At 42.5% G+C, this 18,301-nt stretch overlaps 1 protein-coding gene across 2 annotated transcripts in view; it reads left to right on the top strand.

The window, feature by feature from the left end:
- Window positions 1-18,301, top strand: part of LOC139540678 (adhesion G protein-coupled receptor D2) — a 143,630-nt gene that overhangs the window by 1,048 nt on the left and 124,281 nt on the right. For both annotated transcript variants that reach the window (XM_071344530.1, XM_071344529.1), the window contains 5 exons: window positions 5,706-5,730; window positions 6,511-6,744; window positions 7,125-7,766; window positions 13,553-13,744; window positions 15,326-15,372. In XM_071344530.1, the coding sequence (XP_071200631.1) occupies window positions 6,540-6,744; window positions 7,125-7,766; window positions 13,553-13,744; window positions 15,326-15,372 (1,086 nt within the window). In that variant the 5' untranslated portion in view covers window positions 5,706-5,730; window positions 6,511-6,539. The remainder of the gene's footprint in view (window positions 1-5,705; window positions 5,731-6,510; window positions 6,745-7,124; window positions 7,767-13,552; window positions 13,745-15,325; window positions 15,373-18,301) is intronic.

The following is an 18,301-nucleotide window of genomic DNA, read 5'->3' as shown; positions in this document are numbered from 1 at the left end:
AAACTTCTTAAGGCTAAGTTCATCGTTAGAACCTTCGTAGCAACATACACTGCTCAAAAAAATAAAGGAAACACTTAGACAACACAATGTAACTCCAAGTCAATCACACTTCTGTGAAATCAAACTGTCCACTTAGGAAGCAACACTGATTGACAATAAATGTCACATGCTGTTGTGCAAATGGAATAGACAAAAGGTGGAAATTATAGGCAATTAGCAAGACACCCCCAATAAAGGAGTGGTTCTGCAGGTGGTGACCACAGACCACTTTTCAGTTCCTATGCTTCCTGGCTGATGTTTTGGTCACTTTTGAATGCTGGCGGTGCTTTCACTCTAGTGGTAGCATGAGACGGAGTCTACAACCCACACAAGTGGCTCAGGTAGTGCAGCTCATCCAGGATGGCACATCAATGCGAGCTGTGGCAAGAAGGTTTGCTGTGTCTGTCAGCGTAGTGTCCAGAGCATGGAGGCGCTACCAGGAGACAGGCCAGTACATCAGGAGATGTGGAGGAGACCGTAGGAGGGCAACAACCCAGCAGCAGGACCGCTACCTCAGCCTTTGTGCAAGGAGGAGCACTGCCAGAACCCTGCAAAATGACCTCCAGCAGGCCACAAATGTGCAGTTATTATAGGAATTATAGGACTATTTCTCTCTATACCATTTGTATTTCATATACCTTTGACTATTGGATGTTCTTATAGGCACTATAGTATTGCCAGCCTAATCTCGGGAGTTGATAGGCTTGAAGTCAGCGAAGAGCTGCTGGCAAATGCTGGAAAGTGCTGTTTGAATGAATGCTTATGAGCCTGCTGCTGCCTACCACCGCTCAGTCAGACTGCTCTATCAAATATCAAATCATAGACTTAATTATAATATAATAACACACAGAAATACGAGCTTTAGGTCATTAATATGGTCAAATCCGGAATCTATCATTTCAAAAACAAAAAGTTTATTCTTTCAGTGAATACGGAACCGTTCCGTATTTTATCTACCGGGTGGCTTTCCTAAGTCGAAATAGTGCTGTTACATTGCACAACCTTCAATGTTATGTCATAATTATTTACAAATCTGGCAAATTAATTACGGTCTTTGTTCGGAAGAAATTGTCTTCACACAGTTCGCAACGAGCCAGGCTGCCCAAACTGCTGCATATACCCTGACTCTGCTTGCACAGAACGCAAGAGAAGTGACACAATTTCCCTAGTTAAAAGAAATTCATGTTAGCAGGCAATATTAACTAAATATGCAGGTATAAAAAATATATACTTGTGTATTGATTTTATGAAAGGCATTGATGTTTATGGTTAGGTACACATTGGTGCAACGACAGTGCTTTTTTCGCGAATGCGCTTGTTAATTCATCACCCGTTTGGCGAAGTAGTCTGTGATTCAATGATAAATTAACAGGCACTGCATCGATTATATACAACGCAGGACAAGCTAGATAAACAAGTAATATCATCAGCCATGTGTAGTTAACTAGTGATTATGTTAAGATTGATTGTTTTTTAGAAGATAAGTTTAATGCTAGCTAGCAACTTACCTTGGCTCCTTGCTGCACTCGCTTAACAGGTGGTCAGCCTGCCACGCAGTCTCCTCGTGGAGTGCAATGTAATCGGCCATAATCTGTGTCCAAAAATGCTGATTACCGATTGTTATGAAAACTTGAAATCGGCCCTACTTAATTGGCCATTCCAATTAATTGGTCGACCTCTAGACAGAATACAGCCATATTTTGTAATGGACCAAGTCCATATTATGGCAAGAACAGCTCAATTTAGCAAAGAGAAACGAAAGTCCATCATTACTTTAAGACATGAAGGCCAGTCAATCTGGAACATTTCAAGTACTTTGAATGTTTCTTCAAGTGCAGTTGCAAAAACCATAAAGCGCTATGATGAAACTGGATCTCATGAGGACCGCCACAGGAAAGGAAGACCCAGAGTTACCTCAGCTGCAGAGGATAAGTTCATTAGAGTTAACAGCACCTCAGATTGCAGCCCAAATAAATGCTTCACAAAGTTCAAGTAACAGACACATCTCAACATCAACTGTTTAGAGGAGACTGCGTGAATCTGGCCTTCATGGTTGCATTACTGCAGAGTAACAACTACTAAAGGACACCAATAAGAAAAACAGACTTGTTTGACCAAGAAACACGAGCAATAGACATTAGCCTGGTGGAAATCTGTCCTTTGGTCTTATGGATCCAAATTTGAGATTTTTGGATCCAACTGCAATGTCTTTGTGAGACACGAGTAGGTGAACGGATGATCTCCGCTTGTGTGGTTCCCACCTTGAAGTATGTAGGAGGTGTGATGGTGTGGGGGTGCTTTGCTGGTGACACTGTTGGTGATTTATTTAGAATTCAAGGCACACTTAACCAGCATGGCTACCAGATACGCCATCCTATCTGGTTTGCGCTTAGTGGGACAATGACCCAACACACCTCCAAGCTGTGTAAGGGCTTTTTGATCAAGAAGGAGAGTGATGGAGTGCTGCATCAGATTCCAGGTGAAGCTGGTTGTGAGAATGCCAAAAGTGTGCAAAGCTGTCAAGGCAAAGGGTGACTACTTTAAAGAATGTCAAATATAAAGTATATTTTGATTTGTTTAACCCATTTTTGGTTACTATATGATTCCATATGTGTTATTTAATAGTTTTAATGTCTTCACTATTATTCTACAATGTAGAAAATAGTAAAAATAAATAATAACCCTTGAATGAGTGGGTGTGTCCAAATTTTTGGCTGGTACTGTATGAGGAGAAAGCTGAAGTCTCTACCTATCCATTGTCCGTAGCTTATGCCTGCCCATATACTGTCCTCACCGCCACCTTGGGGCACTCTGTTCACAACGTTGTGCACTCGCCCACATGATACCATACACGTGATCTGTGGTTGTGAGGCCGGTTGGATGTACTGCCAAATTCTCTAAAACGATTTTGGAGGTGGCTTATGGTAGAGAAATTTACATTAAATTCTCTGGCAATAGCTCTGGTGGACATTCCTGCAGTCCGCATGCCAATTTCACGGTAGTGTAGTGACAAAACAGCACATTTAGAGTGGCCTTTTACTGTCCCCAGCACAAGTATGCCTGTTTGATTAAACAGTATGATCACTAGTGTCTTGAAATGCCACACCTGTCAGGTGGATGGATTATCTTGGCAAAGGACAAATGCTCACTAACAGGGACGTAAATACATTTCAGCACAATTTTAGAGAAATAAGCTTTTGTGCATATGTACAATTTCTGGGATCTTTTATTTCAGCTCATGAAACATGGGACCAGCACTTTACATGTTGCGTTTATATTTTTGTTAAGTATCATTTATTTTGTCATACATGGATTTCTTTAGATTGTAAAGTACTTTGATAAAATTTGTATACAGTAATTGAATTGTACTGCAGTGGATTGTAACTATTTGTGGAATATCTTCTCATTCTTGTTTAGCTGTCTTTTTATGTTGACTGTTCATAATCTTGCATGAATCGTAAATGTAGGTGAAGGCGCAACAACTTTCTGTATTGTATGTAGCTCACTCAATGCTGTTAGAGGTGTCCCATATCACAACCTATTCTAAGGAGAGGTTTCATTCATTGGTTCAACTATAATTTGCTCTTAAAACCTTGCATAAAGTCCTCGTAATTTTTTGTCTTCTCTAATTACATGACACTTTTTGTACACCTTGGTAAAGATTTGAAACCTCACGATCATGTCACAATTTGAAAGTGAGCATAGTACAAAATGTTCCATATTTGTGCATATGGAACCTTTCTGGGATCTTTTATTTCAGCCCAAGAAACATGTGACCAACACTTTACACGTTGTATTTATATTTTTGTTCAATGTATATTGCACTAATGTGGACAGTTTGTGTTACTACCTTGCCTTTTCTTAGCACGGAGTTCATTTTCGAACTCTCCAATGGCACTGAAAATTTGGGGTGATCTCTCTATAAAAATCGCTGGCCACACACCAATACACGGATTTGACAGTCAAACTATGACTTAAAATGGTGTGTTCCCTTTTCCGTGATGGCAGCCTCCCGAAATCAACATCTGACATTCCAAAATATAGATATAAGCCTTCTACAAGTTCTCATCTAACCAACCATGTATAGGTAATTCAAAATGTCTCTGTGGCCTTTGAATAGTTTTAGTTTAAACACCGCTACACCCCAAATGTTTGCCCCCTGTTCTATTGATTTCAGCGTGATATCGATGGAAGTGATTAACAAAGAAAGTGTTGCGTTACACTTACAGCGTTGGCGACCCGCTTGAAACAAAATGCAACACTTAAATGTAGCTAGCTGTCTTTTACAAATTGTCCTCTAACCAGTGATGTACATATTATTCCCAGATTCCATGTGTTTTTTTTTAGCTGCTTTAACAGCAGGTGCAACCTCATCTCCCCCTCTCGTGCAATTGATTTCAACGTGATAATCGATGAGTGGTTGACAAAACAGTGTTGTGTTTCTTTTTGTTTTTGTGACCCCCGTATCAAAATGCAACATTCCAACATGTACAGTAGCTGACTGTGTTCTGCAGGTTGTCATCTATCTATCTATTCATGATGTAAAAAATATCTCTAGTTTCCATGTGGGTTTTTGAGTTGTGGTAGTTTCAAAAGTGCACCCCCCCCCCACCCACATTGAGGTGTTTATCAAAATCTTGGTAACAGGAAGCAGCGACAGCATCATTTTCAACATTCATTTTCAATGGTATTGTACTTAATCGTGTAAAAACGAATGAATGAGTCCAAAAACATGCCCTGATTGAATTATTTTGATGATATACCAGAAATCACCAAAACGTGTTTGCCCTGCCTAGTATTGAATCATTGGTGACTGGAAGTTGAAAAATATCTCTTCCTTTCATTTGGGTTGCCGACCCCGGGTTTAGAAGATATAACTAAGGGGACATGGGGCTGAGGGAACATGGGGCTGTGGGAACATAGGGCCGTGGGAACTGAGGGAACATAGGGCTGTGGGGACTGAGGGAGCATAGGGCTGTGGGGACTGAGCGAGCATAGGGCTGTGGGGACTGAGGGAGCATAGAGTTGTGGGAACTGAGGGAACTGAGGGAACATGGGGCTGTGGGAACTGAGGGAACATAGGGCTGTGGGAACTGAGGGAACATGGGGCTGTGGGGACTGAGGGAGCATAGGGCTGTGGGAACTGAGGGAACATGGGGCTGTGGGGACTGAGGGAGCATAGGGCTGTGGGAACTGAGGGAACATGGGGCTGTGGGGACTGAGGGAACATGGGGCTGTGGGAACTGAGGGAGCATAGGGCTGTGGGAACTGAGGGAACATGGGGCTGTGGGGACTGAGGGAGCATAGGGCTGTGGGAACTGAGGGAACATGGGGCTGTGGGGACTGAGGGAGCATAGGGCTGTGGGGACTGAGGGAACATAAGTTTGAGGGACCATACGGCTGAGGGAACATAGACATGGTCAGGCTACTCAGACCATAAATACACTAGTGTACACCATACGTTGTTTTAAAACACCTAAATGGACACATTTTCTTTATCATAGGCTACTTCACAAGCACAAATATTATTCTTACTACAACATGTATTTATATACCTATTTATAGTAGGGGTCCCCAGTTTTCCACTTGATAGCGATTTAGATAAGACATCAAATGTCAGGAATCAAATGATAATACAATAACCTAGGTTTTGTTTTATTCCGTAGATTTGGTTTCATCACTGTACATCAGGTAAGTAGTCTTTAATCTGTTGACATGTAAGTGATATATTCTGAGTTAAAGCTGGTAGTAACGTTGCATAACAGCCACCATGAACTGTAACTTACAAGGCATGTATGACAAAGTTATAACCTATAGTTATTATTTGAGTTCTCGTACAATTGTAAGAACTCATGACTTCACCGCACTTAATTGGGGTTGAACCATATTGTTTGGTTAAGGGCTTGTAAGTAAGCTTTTCACGGTAAGGTCTACACCTGTTGTATTCGGTGGATCTGACAAATACAATTTGATTTGATTTGATTGAGCATGTGGTCTCAGTTATACTGTACGTCCAGCAGTTGCCATTTTCCTGTCATTAATCTCCCACTATGCTGAGATAATGCAAAATGGGCATTGTTGACCAAAAATATGGTTGAACAGAGGCCCAAGAAAGCCATAGTGCAACGACAGCCACTATAAGTCCCTGTATTTCCTAGCAGTGCATACAAATTCCTAGATAGTGAGCTGCGTTGTTAACCAGGGTCATGTTCATTTGGGCACACTGTAGCAAAATGTTAGAAAACCTATTGCAATGGGGGGAAATAGCTTTTCTTTTTGGACAAGTTCAGATAGTGACTCCTCGTTTCCAACAGCTTTCCATTTTGTGAAAACGGACTTGAACGGTAAGGACCGGTTCAATGAGAAAAGCTTATTTTCTGATTTATTTGGCAAAAGGCTTCAAAACCTTTGGTACCCTAATGAACATGATCTCGCTCCTCTCCTCAACCACTCTTTGTGTTCTCTGGGCAGATACAGCTTTGACGTCGGAGAGCAGGACCATGTTCACATACGACGAGTCCTACTACGAGTACGTACCCGACAGGCTACCGTGGCATGGGGCCGGACACCTCTGTAGCCAGCGCTCGGGGGCCTTAGCCACGGTATCCAACACCTTCGAGAACCGAGAGCTCACCACCTTCTTAAAGTCCCTGAACATAACCCATCCCGTGTGGATCGGCAGGAAAGTCATGACACACTTAAAGAGTGAGTTCAGTCATTGCCATATTTGACAGTTTTAAGATTTCAGCACCTTCTCTGTCTCACAGTAGAGTCTTTGTTAGAGGTCTCCTCGTGGAGTGCAATGTAATCGGCCATGATCAGTGTCCAAAAATGCCGATTACCGATTGTTATGAAAACTTGAAATCGACCCTAATTAATCGGTCGGCCTCTAGTCTTTGTGCAGACATTTTAAATTGGACTGAGGACATGGCCATTGGCCTTACTATCCTGCAGTCTAGTGAATAAGTGTTTGCAACCTACATTTGACCACAATTGGAGTTGCGTAATATCGTTCCTTCCCTTTTATGTCTGTGTCCAAGTTGTACAATGAATGTGACTGTTCTCTCTCTGTCCACCATGCAAAGGTTCCGCCGACACCCTTATCCTGGAGTTTGATGGGAGATCCGACGTGAAGAACGCGCGCCTCCTGCACAAGTTCCCCGCCATGTGCGAAGTGACCGTTTGCACCCGCGTCCGCTTCGATCCGACCTGCTACGGATTTTCCACTGTCTTTTCTTATTCCATCCAGTCATTCATTAATGAGTTCCAGCTCCGCGCCAGGCTGATCCAGGGCCAGCCCATCCAGCTGGCTCTGCTGGTCCATGGCATGCACGGGCCCTACCAGGAGGCCTTCCGCCATGATGGCTCCTGGCACTCGCTGTGCGTGAGCTGGTCGCGCCACGGCGGACACTGGGCCCTGTTTGCCAACGGCCGCCCGGTCAACCGGGGCGACAGCCTGTACAGCGCAGGTGACGTGGGCCCTGATGGCCACTTCATCCTGGGCCAGGAGCAGGACTCGTTCGGGGGCTCGTTCAAGAGCGCAGAGTCCTTCTCGGGTAGTCTCACGCAGCTGCACATTTGGGAGCGGGTGTTGAACGACAGCGAAATCCACACCATGGAAAAAGAGTGCTCTCCCGCCTCATCCGGGCTGGTATTCAAGTGGAGCGCCACAGTCCTGGAAGTGGAGTCCTCCCTGAAGAGGCTCTGGGGAGACTCGCCGTGCCAAGGTAAGGACCACGTGGGCGGACATGCTTGATTTAAAGCGGACTACCCCTGGAGCTAGTCTGGGCTGTCCCAGCATATTCTCTCGCTCTCTCTCTCGCTCTCGCTCTCGCACTCGCTCTCTCTCTCTCTCTCTTTTTTTATACCCGTTATGAGTTCCAGAGCCTGCATTTGGAGGTTCTCTGTCTCTCCGGCAGCCCCCTCTTCCTTCATGAATAGGGGAGCAGATTGGCAAGTAGTAATTGGCAAACTCAGCCCAGTAATGGTTGTAAATATTTAATGTGCGTGGTAATGAATCCCACCCTTCAAAACAAACTCTCCTTTATGACATCACCGTCTCAGCTGCCTGGGCTCTCGTTATGGAGACCGTAGGGAGTAGGGTCCCTAATGGCACCCTATTCCATACATAGTGCCCTATATAGGGAATAGGGTGCCATTTGGCATGCAACAAAGGAGAACACACAGGCAGATGTTCTATCTCCATATATATATCAGACCCAGACAGTACAGCCTCCTTCCGTTCCTTATCGGACCATTTAAGAATGTTGACTCATTCTGACATCATGTGAAACCCAGCACATTAGGAGTGCACTCAATTTCTCTTTCTATCAACTTTTTTACTTCCTAAAAGCATTGCATATCCATTGCACAGGCAGAAGAGGATGGGACCTCCCCTCTGACCCTAGTTCCTCTCTAGGGACTCTATTTTAACAAACCTAACGCAATGTCCTTGTGGTTAGGGTGTCCGCCCTGAGTATGGAAGGTTGTGACTGAAAAATGGGACCTGATGCGTCTCTGCTTGGCACTCAGCATTTAGGAGATAGATTGGGGGTAAGGCCCTGCGATAAACTGGTGTCCTGTCCCACGGGGTGTACATCAAGCTTCCTCACGCTACAGAAACAGGAGATAGGCTCCTGCCCTATGAGCCGTTTCGACTCGCACAATCCAAGGCTCATGCAAGACTACTTACTTACTAATTCAATGGTAAATCTAAGCGTTGTCGGTAGAGCTATAAGTCTGGGGGTGTGTCAAATATTTTTGCTATTTTCACAGCTGGAATTATGAGTGAAATAATTGATGGTGGCGCGAAAGGGCTGGGTTTTGATTAATAAACAAGTTGTAGGTGTGACAAGGGCTTGGCCACTGACTGGCCAATCAACGCATTCCATGGCTTAATACTGCATGCGTTTGTCTCAAGTTCTGTAGGTTATTGACTGTCTTTGCGTTTTCATCAACTCCAATTCAGCTGGGGGCATGGACTATTCTCGTCCTGGTCCATTGTGGATTGATACTACTGTTCATTAAATAGTATAGGCCACAGTAATGAGTAATAGCAACAGTAAAAAATCGTGCTGAGCATTTAACCGAAATTTTGCTTATTTAAAGTTTTTCAAACAACTAATTGACTGTTAGTTGTTTAATTATTTTCATTCCATTTCGTTCTTTTTTGTTTTTTGAGTGCAATGTGCAGTTTATCTAGCGATAAATCAGATCAAGCCTGAACTGTGAGATATAGTAGGGAGGTGTAGTTTCCAACAGGCCAATATTCTACATAGTTTAGCACAGAAAACATGGTGAATAACTACAATGACCATAATCCATTGCACACCTACTTGTATGTTCTGAGATGGAGAAGAGACATAAAGAACCCGCAATTGAAAGGGATAAAGAGCAGTTGCTTCGTGAGGTATCTCTACCTGAAAATACATGATCTAAGATTGATAGTTTGTATTCAGCAGTTTTAAAAGTATGTGTTTTTTACTTTGAAGAACTATTTAAAGAGTGATTTGTGTCAGAGGGCATAGGCAACAGTTCTATAGAGATAAGATGATGACTTGGAATGAAATAATAGTCTTCAAATAGGCCTAAAACAAATGTAATATACACAAAAGTAAAGTAATGTGAATACATTATGGTTAATAAGTGATAAGCAGTAATGCCAGTCATTTTATTAATAGTTTTTCTGTGGCGGGGGGAAACAGCACTCCTCTAAAAGCTCAGTACTAGTAAAAGAAAAATGAACATCCAGTGTTTGCTCAATAGCCTATGTTTGGAGTGTTGGCAGTCAATATGGTTGTAATTGGCTTTAAAAGCCTAGCGTACATATCTTTACTCATCGCACTTCTCCTAAAATAAAAATACTAGGCTCCCGTAAAATGTATTGTATGTGTGAGGCAGGTTCTCAATATGCAAAATATAGCCTAGGCCTACCGTTGATACTGCATTATAGGAATGAATCATTTAAATTAAGCGGAGCCAGTTCAGAAAATAAACCTGAGCGCCCCTCCTCAGGCTGACGCATCAGCTGAGATGGCATCTATTGTATTAGAGGTTAGTATCAATCAGGCCTACCTTTTTTGGCGGTCTATTTAAGCTGACCGCGTCTGCTCACTCATCCTGCTGCCACTTCCTGCTACTATGTGCTGGCTTCTTGTTCCCACCATCACCCCAGCCTCTACCTGTAAGGTTCTGTGTTCCTGCCGGGGGGATTGGTATAGCTTACCGCACTCACTGCCTGTAGGCTATTTTATATTGATGCTTTGCTTGGGCAGTGAGCTACCCTGATGGAGCAGAGCCTATATCGCCAAGACTTGCATTATCCATTGCTTAATAAATGGTTAAACATATTTCTACGTGGCGTTTTCTTTCTGAAATAAGTTTGTAAGTTTACTTTGGTAACTGGATGAGATGCTCTCTCTGGAGATGGGTATGGATACTTGAAGAAGCTAAATTAAGTATGCAGTTAGGCGCATACAGTGCATTCGGAAAGTATTCAGACCCTTTGACTTTTTCCACATTTTGTTAACATTACAACCTTATTCTAAAATGGATATCATTAAAAAAAAATCCTCATCAATCTACACACAATACCCCATAATGGCAAAGCGAAAACAGGTTTGTAGAAATTTTAGCAAATGTATAAAAAAAAAAAAAAACTGAAATACCTTAACAAAAGTATTCAGACCCTTTGCTATGAGACTCGAAATGGAGCTCAGGTGCATCCTGTTTCAATTGATCATCCTTTCGATGTTTCTACAACTTGATTGGAGTCCACCTGTGGTAAATTGAATTGATTGGACATGATTTGGAAAGGCGCACACCTGTTTAATATAAGGTCCCACAGTTGACAGTGTATGTCGTGTATGTTGACTTATATCTCCCTCACTAACTTTAAGCATCAAATCAAATCACATTTTATTTGTCACATGCAGATGTTAATGCGAGTGTAGCGAAATGCTTGTTAGAGCAGCTTACTGATCACTGCACCTGTACACAGCCCATCTGTAAATAGCCCACCCAACTACCTCATCCCATATTGTTTTTTTTGTTGTTGCTCTTTTGCACCCCAGTATCTCTACTTGCACATCATCATCTGTACATCTATCACTCCGGTGTTAATGCTAAATTGTAATTATTTCACCACTATGGTATATTTATTGCCTTACCTCCCTAATCTTACTACATTTGCACACACTGTATATAGATTGTTCTATTGTGTTATTGACTCTGTTTGTTTATCCTATGTGTAACTCTGTGTTGTTGTTTTTGTCGCACTGCTTTGCTTTTTTTGGCCAGGTCGCAGTTGTAAATGAGAACTTGTTCTCGACTGGTTAAATAAAGGTGAAAAAAATCAAATAAAAAATGTCAGAGAAAAAACCAAAGCTATGAGGTCGAAGGAATTGTCCGTAGAGCTCCGAGACAGGATTGTGTCGAGGCACAGATCTGGGGAAGGGTACCAAAACATTTCTGCAGCATTGAAGGTCCCCAAGAACACAGTAGCCTCCATCATTCTTAAATGGGAGAAGTTTGGAACCACCAAGACTCATCCTAGAGCTGGCCGCCCGGCCAAACTGAGCAATCAGGCGAGAAGGGCCTTGGTCAGGGAGGGGACCAAGAACCCGATGGTCACTCTGACAGTGCTCCAGAATTCCTCTGTGGGGATGGAGGGCCTTCCAGAAGAACAACCATCTCTGCAAAACTCCACCAATCAGGCCTTTATGGTAGAGTGGCCAGACGGAAGCCACTCCTAAGTAAAATGCACATGACATGCTTGGAGTTTGCCAAAAAGCACCTGAAGGACTCAGACCATGAGAAACAAGGTTCTCTGGCCTGATGAAACCAAGATTGAACTCTTTGGCCTGAATGCCAAAAATCACATCTGGAGGAAACCTAGCACCATCCCTACGGTGAAGCATGGTGGTGGCAGCATCATGCTGAGGGCATGTTTTTCAGTGGCAGGAACTGGGAGACTAGTCAGGATCGAGGGAAAGATTAACAGAGTAAAGTAAAGAAAGATCCTTGCTGAAAACCTGCTCCAGAGTACTTAGGACCTCAGACTGAGGCAAAGGTTCACCTTCCAACAGAACAACAACCCTAAGCACACAGCCAAGACAACACAGGAGCGGCTTTGAGACAAGTCTCTGCATGTCCTTGAGTGGCCCATTCAGAACTCTGACTTGAACCCAATCGAACATCTCTGGAGAGACCTGAAAATAGCTGTGCAGCAACGCTCCTCGTCTAACTTAACAGCGCTTGAGAGGATCTGCAGAGAAGAATGGGAGAAACTCCCCAAATACAGGTGTGCCAAGATTGGAGCGTTATACCCAAGAAGATTCGAGTCTGTAATCGCTGCCAAAGGTGCTTCAACAAAGTACTGAGTAAAGGGTCTGAATATTTATGTAAATGTGATATTTCAGTTTATTTTTCATACATTTGCTAAAATGTATAAAAACCTTTTTTTTTTGCTTTGTCATTATGTGGTATTGTGTGTAATGAAGGGAAAAAAACAATTTCATCATTTTTAGAATAAGGCTGTAACATAACAAAATGTGTGGCAAGTCAAAGGGTCTGAATACTTTCCGAATGCACCGTATGTGTGTGTGTTTAAGGATGTGCAGTATATTTTCTGTTCAAGGCACATTGACTAAACACCTTTATGGATATGCTACTTTGCAAGGCAAGGATAAGAAATAAACAACACGTTGCTGTTTAACCAGCCTTAGTAGCCTAGACCTAGGTTAAGGGTAGAGGAGGGCTTGATATGAAATGGAAAACAAGAAATCTGTTTTTTAAACAACAACCATATTTCTACACAGGATTGGGTCAGAAGCATGATATCATATATCTCTTGTCTTGTTCCATGGCACTGTGTGCACACGTAGGCCAAAAAGACTCACCTGTGCGATGCTGCTAAACCAGCCTTGATTAAGAGGACATGTCTTTTCCATGGGCACTGTGTGTCATGGCTGGATAGTCTGCTTTTCCGCTCTCAAAATCCATGCCATTATCAAGTGCGTTACCATTAAGACCTGCTTTTTGTGGGACTTATCTTCCCGTTAGCGCTGGGAAGATTGTCACTTTTGCGCTTGTTTTTAAGGACATACCTAAAATCAAGCGAGTTGATTTCAGACAGGTAAATTGCCGAGCCTGGAGTTAGACACTTGTCTTCCTTCTACTAAGTTTTTTCCTGGACAATGTGCTACTGCTTTTGCTTGCTGTTTGGGGTTAAGGACAGGTTTTAGGGCTGTATTCCAGAATTCCTGGTTGGAGGATTTCATCCTTGGTCAATCCTTCCTGATTCTAGGAATCCTCCAACCTGGAGATCTGGAAAACCTGAGAATTTTTGTAAAGTTACTGTAAGTTTGCAACCCTTGACAATTTAATGTAAAGCCTTTGTGACATCTTCTGATTCTAAAAGGTCTTTAAAAAATGCATTTGATTGATTGATGTACAATGGACATTCCTTATCTTTTTGGCTCCCTGTTTTTTTCTGTTATTTCTTCCTTACTAGCTAACAGCAGTCAGTTGGCCGACGAGTTCCTGTACTCCCTGTTGGATTCAGATGTGGTGCCATATCACAACTTCTCTGAGGTGGTGGATGCACCTCAGGCTGGGGAGTGTGTCACCTTTGACCCCCTGAGTGGAGGCTGGGGCTTAGACGTTTGTGACAGTCAGAGAGGTGCCGTCTGCCAGTTTGAGAAAGGTGATCGCTCACTGATAACAGTTAAATGTCATCGAAACATGATCTAATTATTTCTAAGCACACACAAATCAATCGAAGGGGGAGTGCATGTTTTTGTCTTTGGATTAAACAACAACATCCTATGTAAAATAAGATACAACTTTTAAAAGTTAAGCGTCACCTGTCTCAAATAGACTCTTGTTATGTTATGGTGCCAATGTAATAAAAAACTCAATGGCCCTGCTTGGGTACTTTCAAAATTAAACCTAGGATGTGTTCAGAAAGGTGATATGTTTAGAACGTTATATAAATGGGATTAATAGAGCTAGCAGGATTCCCTATTCTACCTGTCTACCTGTTGTTTTACATAATACATTTATATCTGGACATTCAATAACGTTGCTCCCATTCAAACAGACCCAAGTCATTCCATCCTTTAGGTAATCACTAATCTATAATTGGTTAAGTTAAGTCTACCTCCATAGATACCTTGCTTTCGCCTATCCAGTCATCTTAAAGGGGCAATCCAGGATTCGAACAACAAAGTGGTCAGCCCGCCACTTGTTTTGGTAAACTGAGTGATGAGGCTGGAGAAATGTAATTGATAGACAGAGCTATGGACGCAAGGACTGACCATCCATGAGATCAAAATGATAGTGTTAGCCATGTTTTGAAGCTATACAGTGTTTGTTACATTGTTTACTTGGCATGGAATAAAACAAGCTTATATTTGGGGTTCTGATTGGGTACAACAGTTGAACTAAGCTCATGAGGCATTTACATGTTATGGATGTACCAAAGGATGGTTGTACCAGTCCCTCATTGCCCCTTAAGTCAGAAGGGCAGAAGGGAGGGGGGGGGGGTTGTTTTAAGATGGTCATACCAAGGATCATTTAGCTATTTGATTTCGAATTTTAGGACCTGTTTAGGTATCAAAAAAAGTATATAAAACAATTAATTAATGAAACATTACATTTGGCCTTACTGCTATTAGCCCATAGAAACATATTGAAGAAAAGATTCATACATGATAAAACAGATCAACAGTCAATAAAATAAACTGTCTGTCCTATATCTGAGAGATATAATAAATATCAGGATTTTAGGCATCCTAGAGCAAAATGTGTTCGTGAGAGTCTCACGTTTCAGTATTAGTGTGTAGCCCAAACTGTTCAGATTTTAGAGACAGAAGTTGGCAGATCGGCGGTACCAACTTCAGACGAGTCCCGTGACCCTTGTGGGGGTAGTAGAGCAAAACGGAGAACACCATTGTGTTTGGGAGAGTCTCATCTGTCTATAGAGTGGTAATACATTCGGACGCTACAGATGTTTTTGGGATGTCACATGGTCTGACAAACACCACTGTAGCCACGCCACCTTCCAGCATAGATGCGGATGAAGTGATTTGAGACGCAGCCCATGCAAAAAAAACACACGATATCTCTAGCTTAAACAAAAGGATTTTGATGGGGATTTTTGTATTCTGCTAATTATATTTCCACTGGGGCACGGACATCAACTCTGGTGGGTTGTTTATGTTTTATTCAGTATATCCTGAGATATCTCATGCTAACATTGTTTTGTTCACTTTTTTTATTCTAGAGGAGTTGGACATCTTCGGCTTTCCCAAGACGGCGTTTTTCAGTAAGGTGAGCAAGGATGCTCTCGACCAACCCTGTAAATTGGAAGGTTCACCCAGCTGTAGCCTATTAGTTTCACGCCATTCAAATGCAGCTTCATCAGTCCGGATTCTGCGTCCAACAACCGCAAGCCTTGAAGTATCAAAAAATATATAAACAAATTATTTAATTAACATTTTTATTTGACCTTTACTGCTATTAGCCCATACAAACGCATTGAATAACAGATTCACTACATGGAACAACAGATACTCCCCCCCCCAAAAGAAATGTTTACATGTGTTTAACCCCTTATTTTTGGAAATAAACAGTCTCCATATATACTTCCATAAATGTTTTCATTTGGTACCAGGGGACCTTCAGACGAGTCTTGTGAGGCCTGTGGGCATCCTAGAGCAAAACAACTGAAATGTACGTGTTCTTTAGAGTATCACCTTTCCACAGATGGGTTATATTAGTGTAGGCCAAACTGTTCGAACACTACAGACAGAAGTTGGCAGATCGGCTGTACCGACTTCAGACGAGTTCAAGACGTTTGTGGGGCTCGTAGACCAAAACATTCGGACGCTACAGACAATTTAGTAAGAAGACCGATTTTCGGGATGTCTCATGGTCTGACAAACACCGCTCTAGGTCTATGCTAATTATATTTCCACTGGGGCATGGACATCGATTCTAGGGGGTTAATTTAGATGGGGAGTGGTGGTGAACAGCAATCTTCAAGTCTATCCACAGATTTTCTATGGGATTCAAGTCTGGGCTTTGACTGGGCCACTCAAGGACTTTCACATTCTTGTTCTGAAGCCATTCCAGCGTTCCACCTGCAACTCCAGGCGTGCGGTCATTATCGTGGAAAATACATAATTAGTCATTCTATCCCGTGTTTTACTGTTTAAAGAATGATCTTGTTATATGCTGGTGTTTTTCTAACCTGATACAACCTTGTCTTTGTGGAACTTAGTCATAAGACTGGGCGTATAACTAAGGTCCGCTTGGGTGCGGCCGCAGCATGTGACATCCCGTGGGTTTACTATCTACAGAAAGTCACATGTATGGAAACTTGCAGAAAGGAGCACATTATAGTGTTTTGCTGTTGTGAATGTGCTAACTAATTACCTTTTGCACACTATCCGCTGACTGCCACATATACAGAAAGGGGTTGTATGTATTTTCTCTATAAAAGCAGAGACCCGGCTATGTTTGTTAAGCTTTCAACTCTGAACCATTCTTGGTGATGTTGATTGCTTCATTTTTGCATATTTTTTTTTCTTATGATAAAGTGTTGTTCTGGTCTCTGCTCTGGTCTCTCTTCCCTTTGATTATATATTCCACAATATCATGTGCCTTTTTCTCAGGAGTGGCTTCAGTCTGGCCACTCCAATAAAGCCCAGATTGGTGAAGTGAAGTGTTGTCCTTCTGGCAGGTTCTCCCATATCAGCCAAGGAACTCTCTGTAGTTCTGTCAGAGTCCTTCTTGCCCGGTTGTTCAGTTTGGTCAGACGGCCAGCTCTAGGCAGAGTGTGGGTAGTTCAATTTTTTTTTCCCCCCCCCAATGCTGGAGACCACTGTGCACTTGGAAACATTCAACACTCTAGAAATTGTTTTTTTTACCCTTCCCCAAATAAATGCCTCATCAAAATTCTATCTCAGAGATCTACAGACAGTTCCTTGGAGTTTCTGCTCTGACATGCACTGTCAACTGTGGAACCTTATATAGACAGGTGTTTTTCTTTTTAAATCATGTCCAAACAATTGAATTGGCCACAGGTGGACTCCAATCAAGTTGTAGCGACATCTCAAGGATGATCAAAGGAAATTGGATGCACCTGAGCTCAACTTGGAGCGTCATAGTAAAGGGGTGTGAATACGTACAGTACCAGTCAAAAGTTAGGACACACCTACTCATTCAAGGGTTTTTCTTTATTTTACTATTTTCTACATTGTAGAATAATAGTGAAGACATCAAAACTGTGAAATAACACATATGGAATCATATAGTAACCAAAAAATTGTTAAACAAATCAAAATATATTTTATATTTGAGATTCTTCAAAGTAGCCACCCTTTGCCTTGATGACAGCTTTGCACACTCTTGGCATTCTCTCAACCAGCTTCATGAGGAATCATTCTTAAATGAAATAAGTTTGTGGAGATGGAAGAACCTTCCAGAAGGACAACCATCTCTGCAGCACTCCACCAATCAGGCCTTTATGGTAGAGTGGCCAGACGGAAGTCACTCCTCAGGAAGTGACACATGACAACCCGCTTGGAGTTTGCTAAAATGCACCTAAAGAACTCTCAGAACTTAACAAACAAGATTCTCTCTTTGGCTTGAATGCCAAGCATCACATCTGGAGGAAACCTGGCACCATCCCTACGGTGGAGCATTATGCTGTGGGAATGTTTTTCATCGGCAGGGAGACTTGTCAGGATCGAGGGAAAGATGAACAGAGCAAAGCTCAGAGAGATCCTTTATGAAAACCTGCTCCAATGCGCTAAGGACCTCAGACTGAGGCGAAGGTTCACCTTCCAACAGGACATTGACCCTAAGCACACAGCCAAGACAACGCAGGAGTGGCTTCGGGACAAGTCTATTAATATCATTGAGTGGCCCAGCCAGAGCCCGGACTTGAACCTGATCAAACATCTCTGGAGAGACCTGAAAATAGCTGTGCAGCAACACTCCCCATCCAACCTGACAGAGCTTGAGAGAATCTGCAGAGAAGAATGTGAGAAACTCCCCAAATATACGTGTGCCAAGCTAGTAGCGTCATACCCAAGAAGACTTGAGGCTGTAATCGCTGCCGAAGGTGCTTCAACAAAGTACTGAGTAAAGGGTCTGAAAACTTGTGTAAATGTTTTTGTCTTAAAACCTGTTTTTGCTTTGTCATTATGGGGTATTGTGTGTAGATTGATGAGGGGGAAAAAATATTTAATCT

Source organism: Salvelinus alpinus, chromosome 16, assembly GCF_045679555.1.
Source record: "Salvelinus alpinus chromosome 16, SLU_Salpinus.1, whole genome shotgun sequence".
NCBI classification, from domain to species: domain Eukaryota; kingdom Metazoa; phylum Chordata; class Actinopteri; order Salmoniformes; family Salmonidae; genus Salvelinus; species Salvelinus alpinus.
Note: the sequence above shows the minus strand (reverse complement) of the source record. Positions and strands in the feature narration are given on the sequence as shown.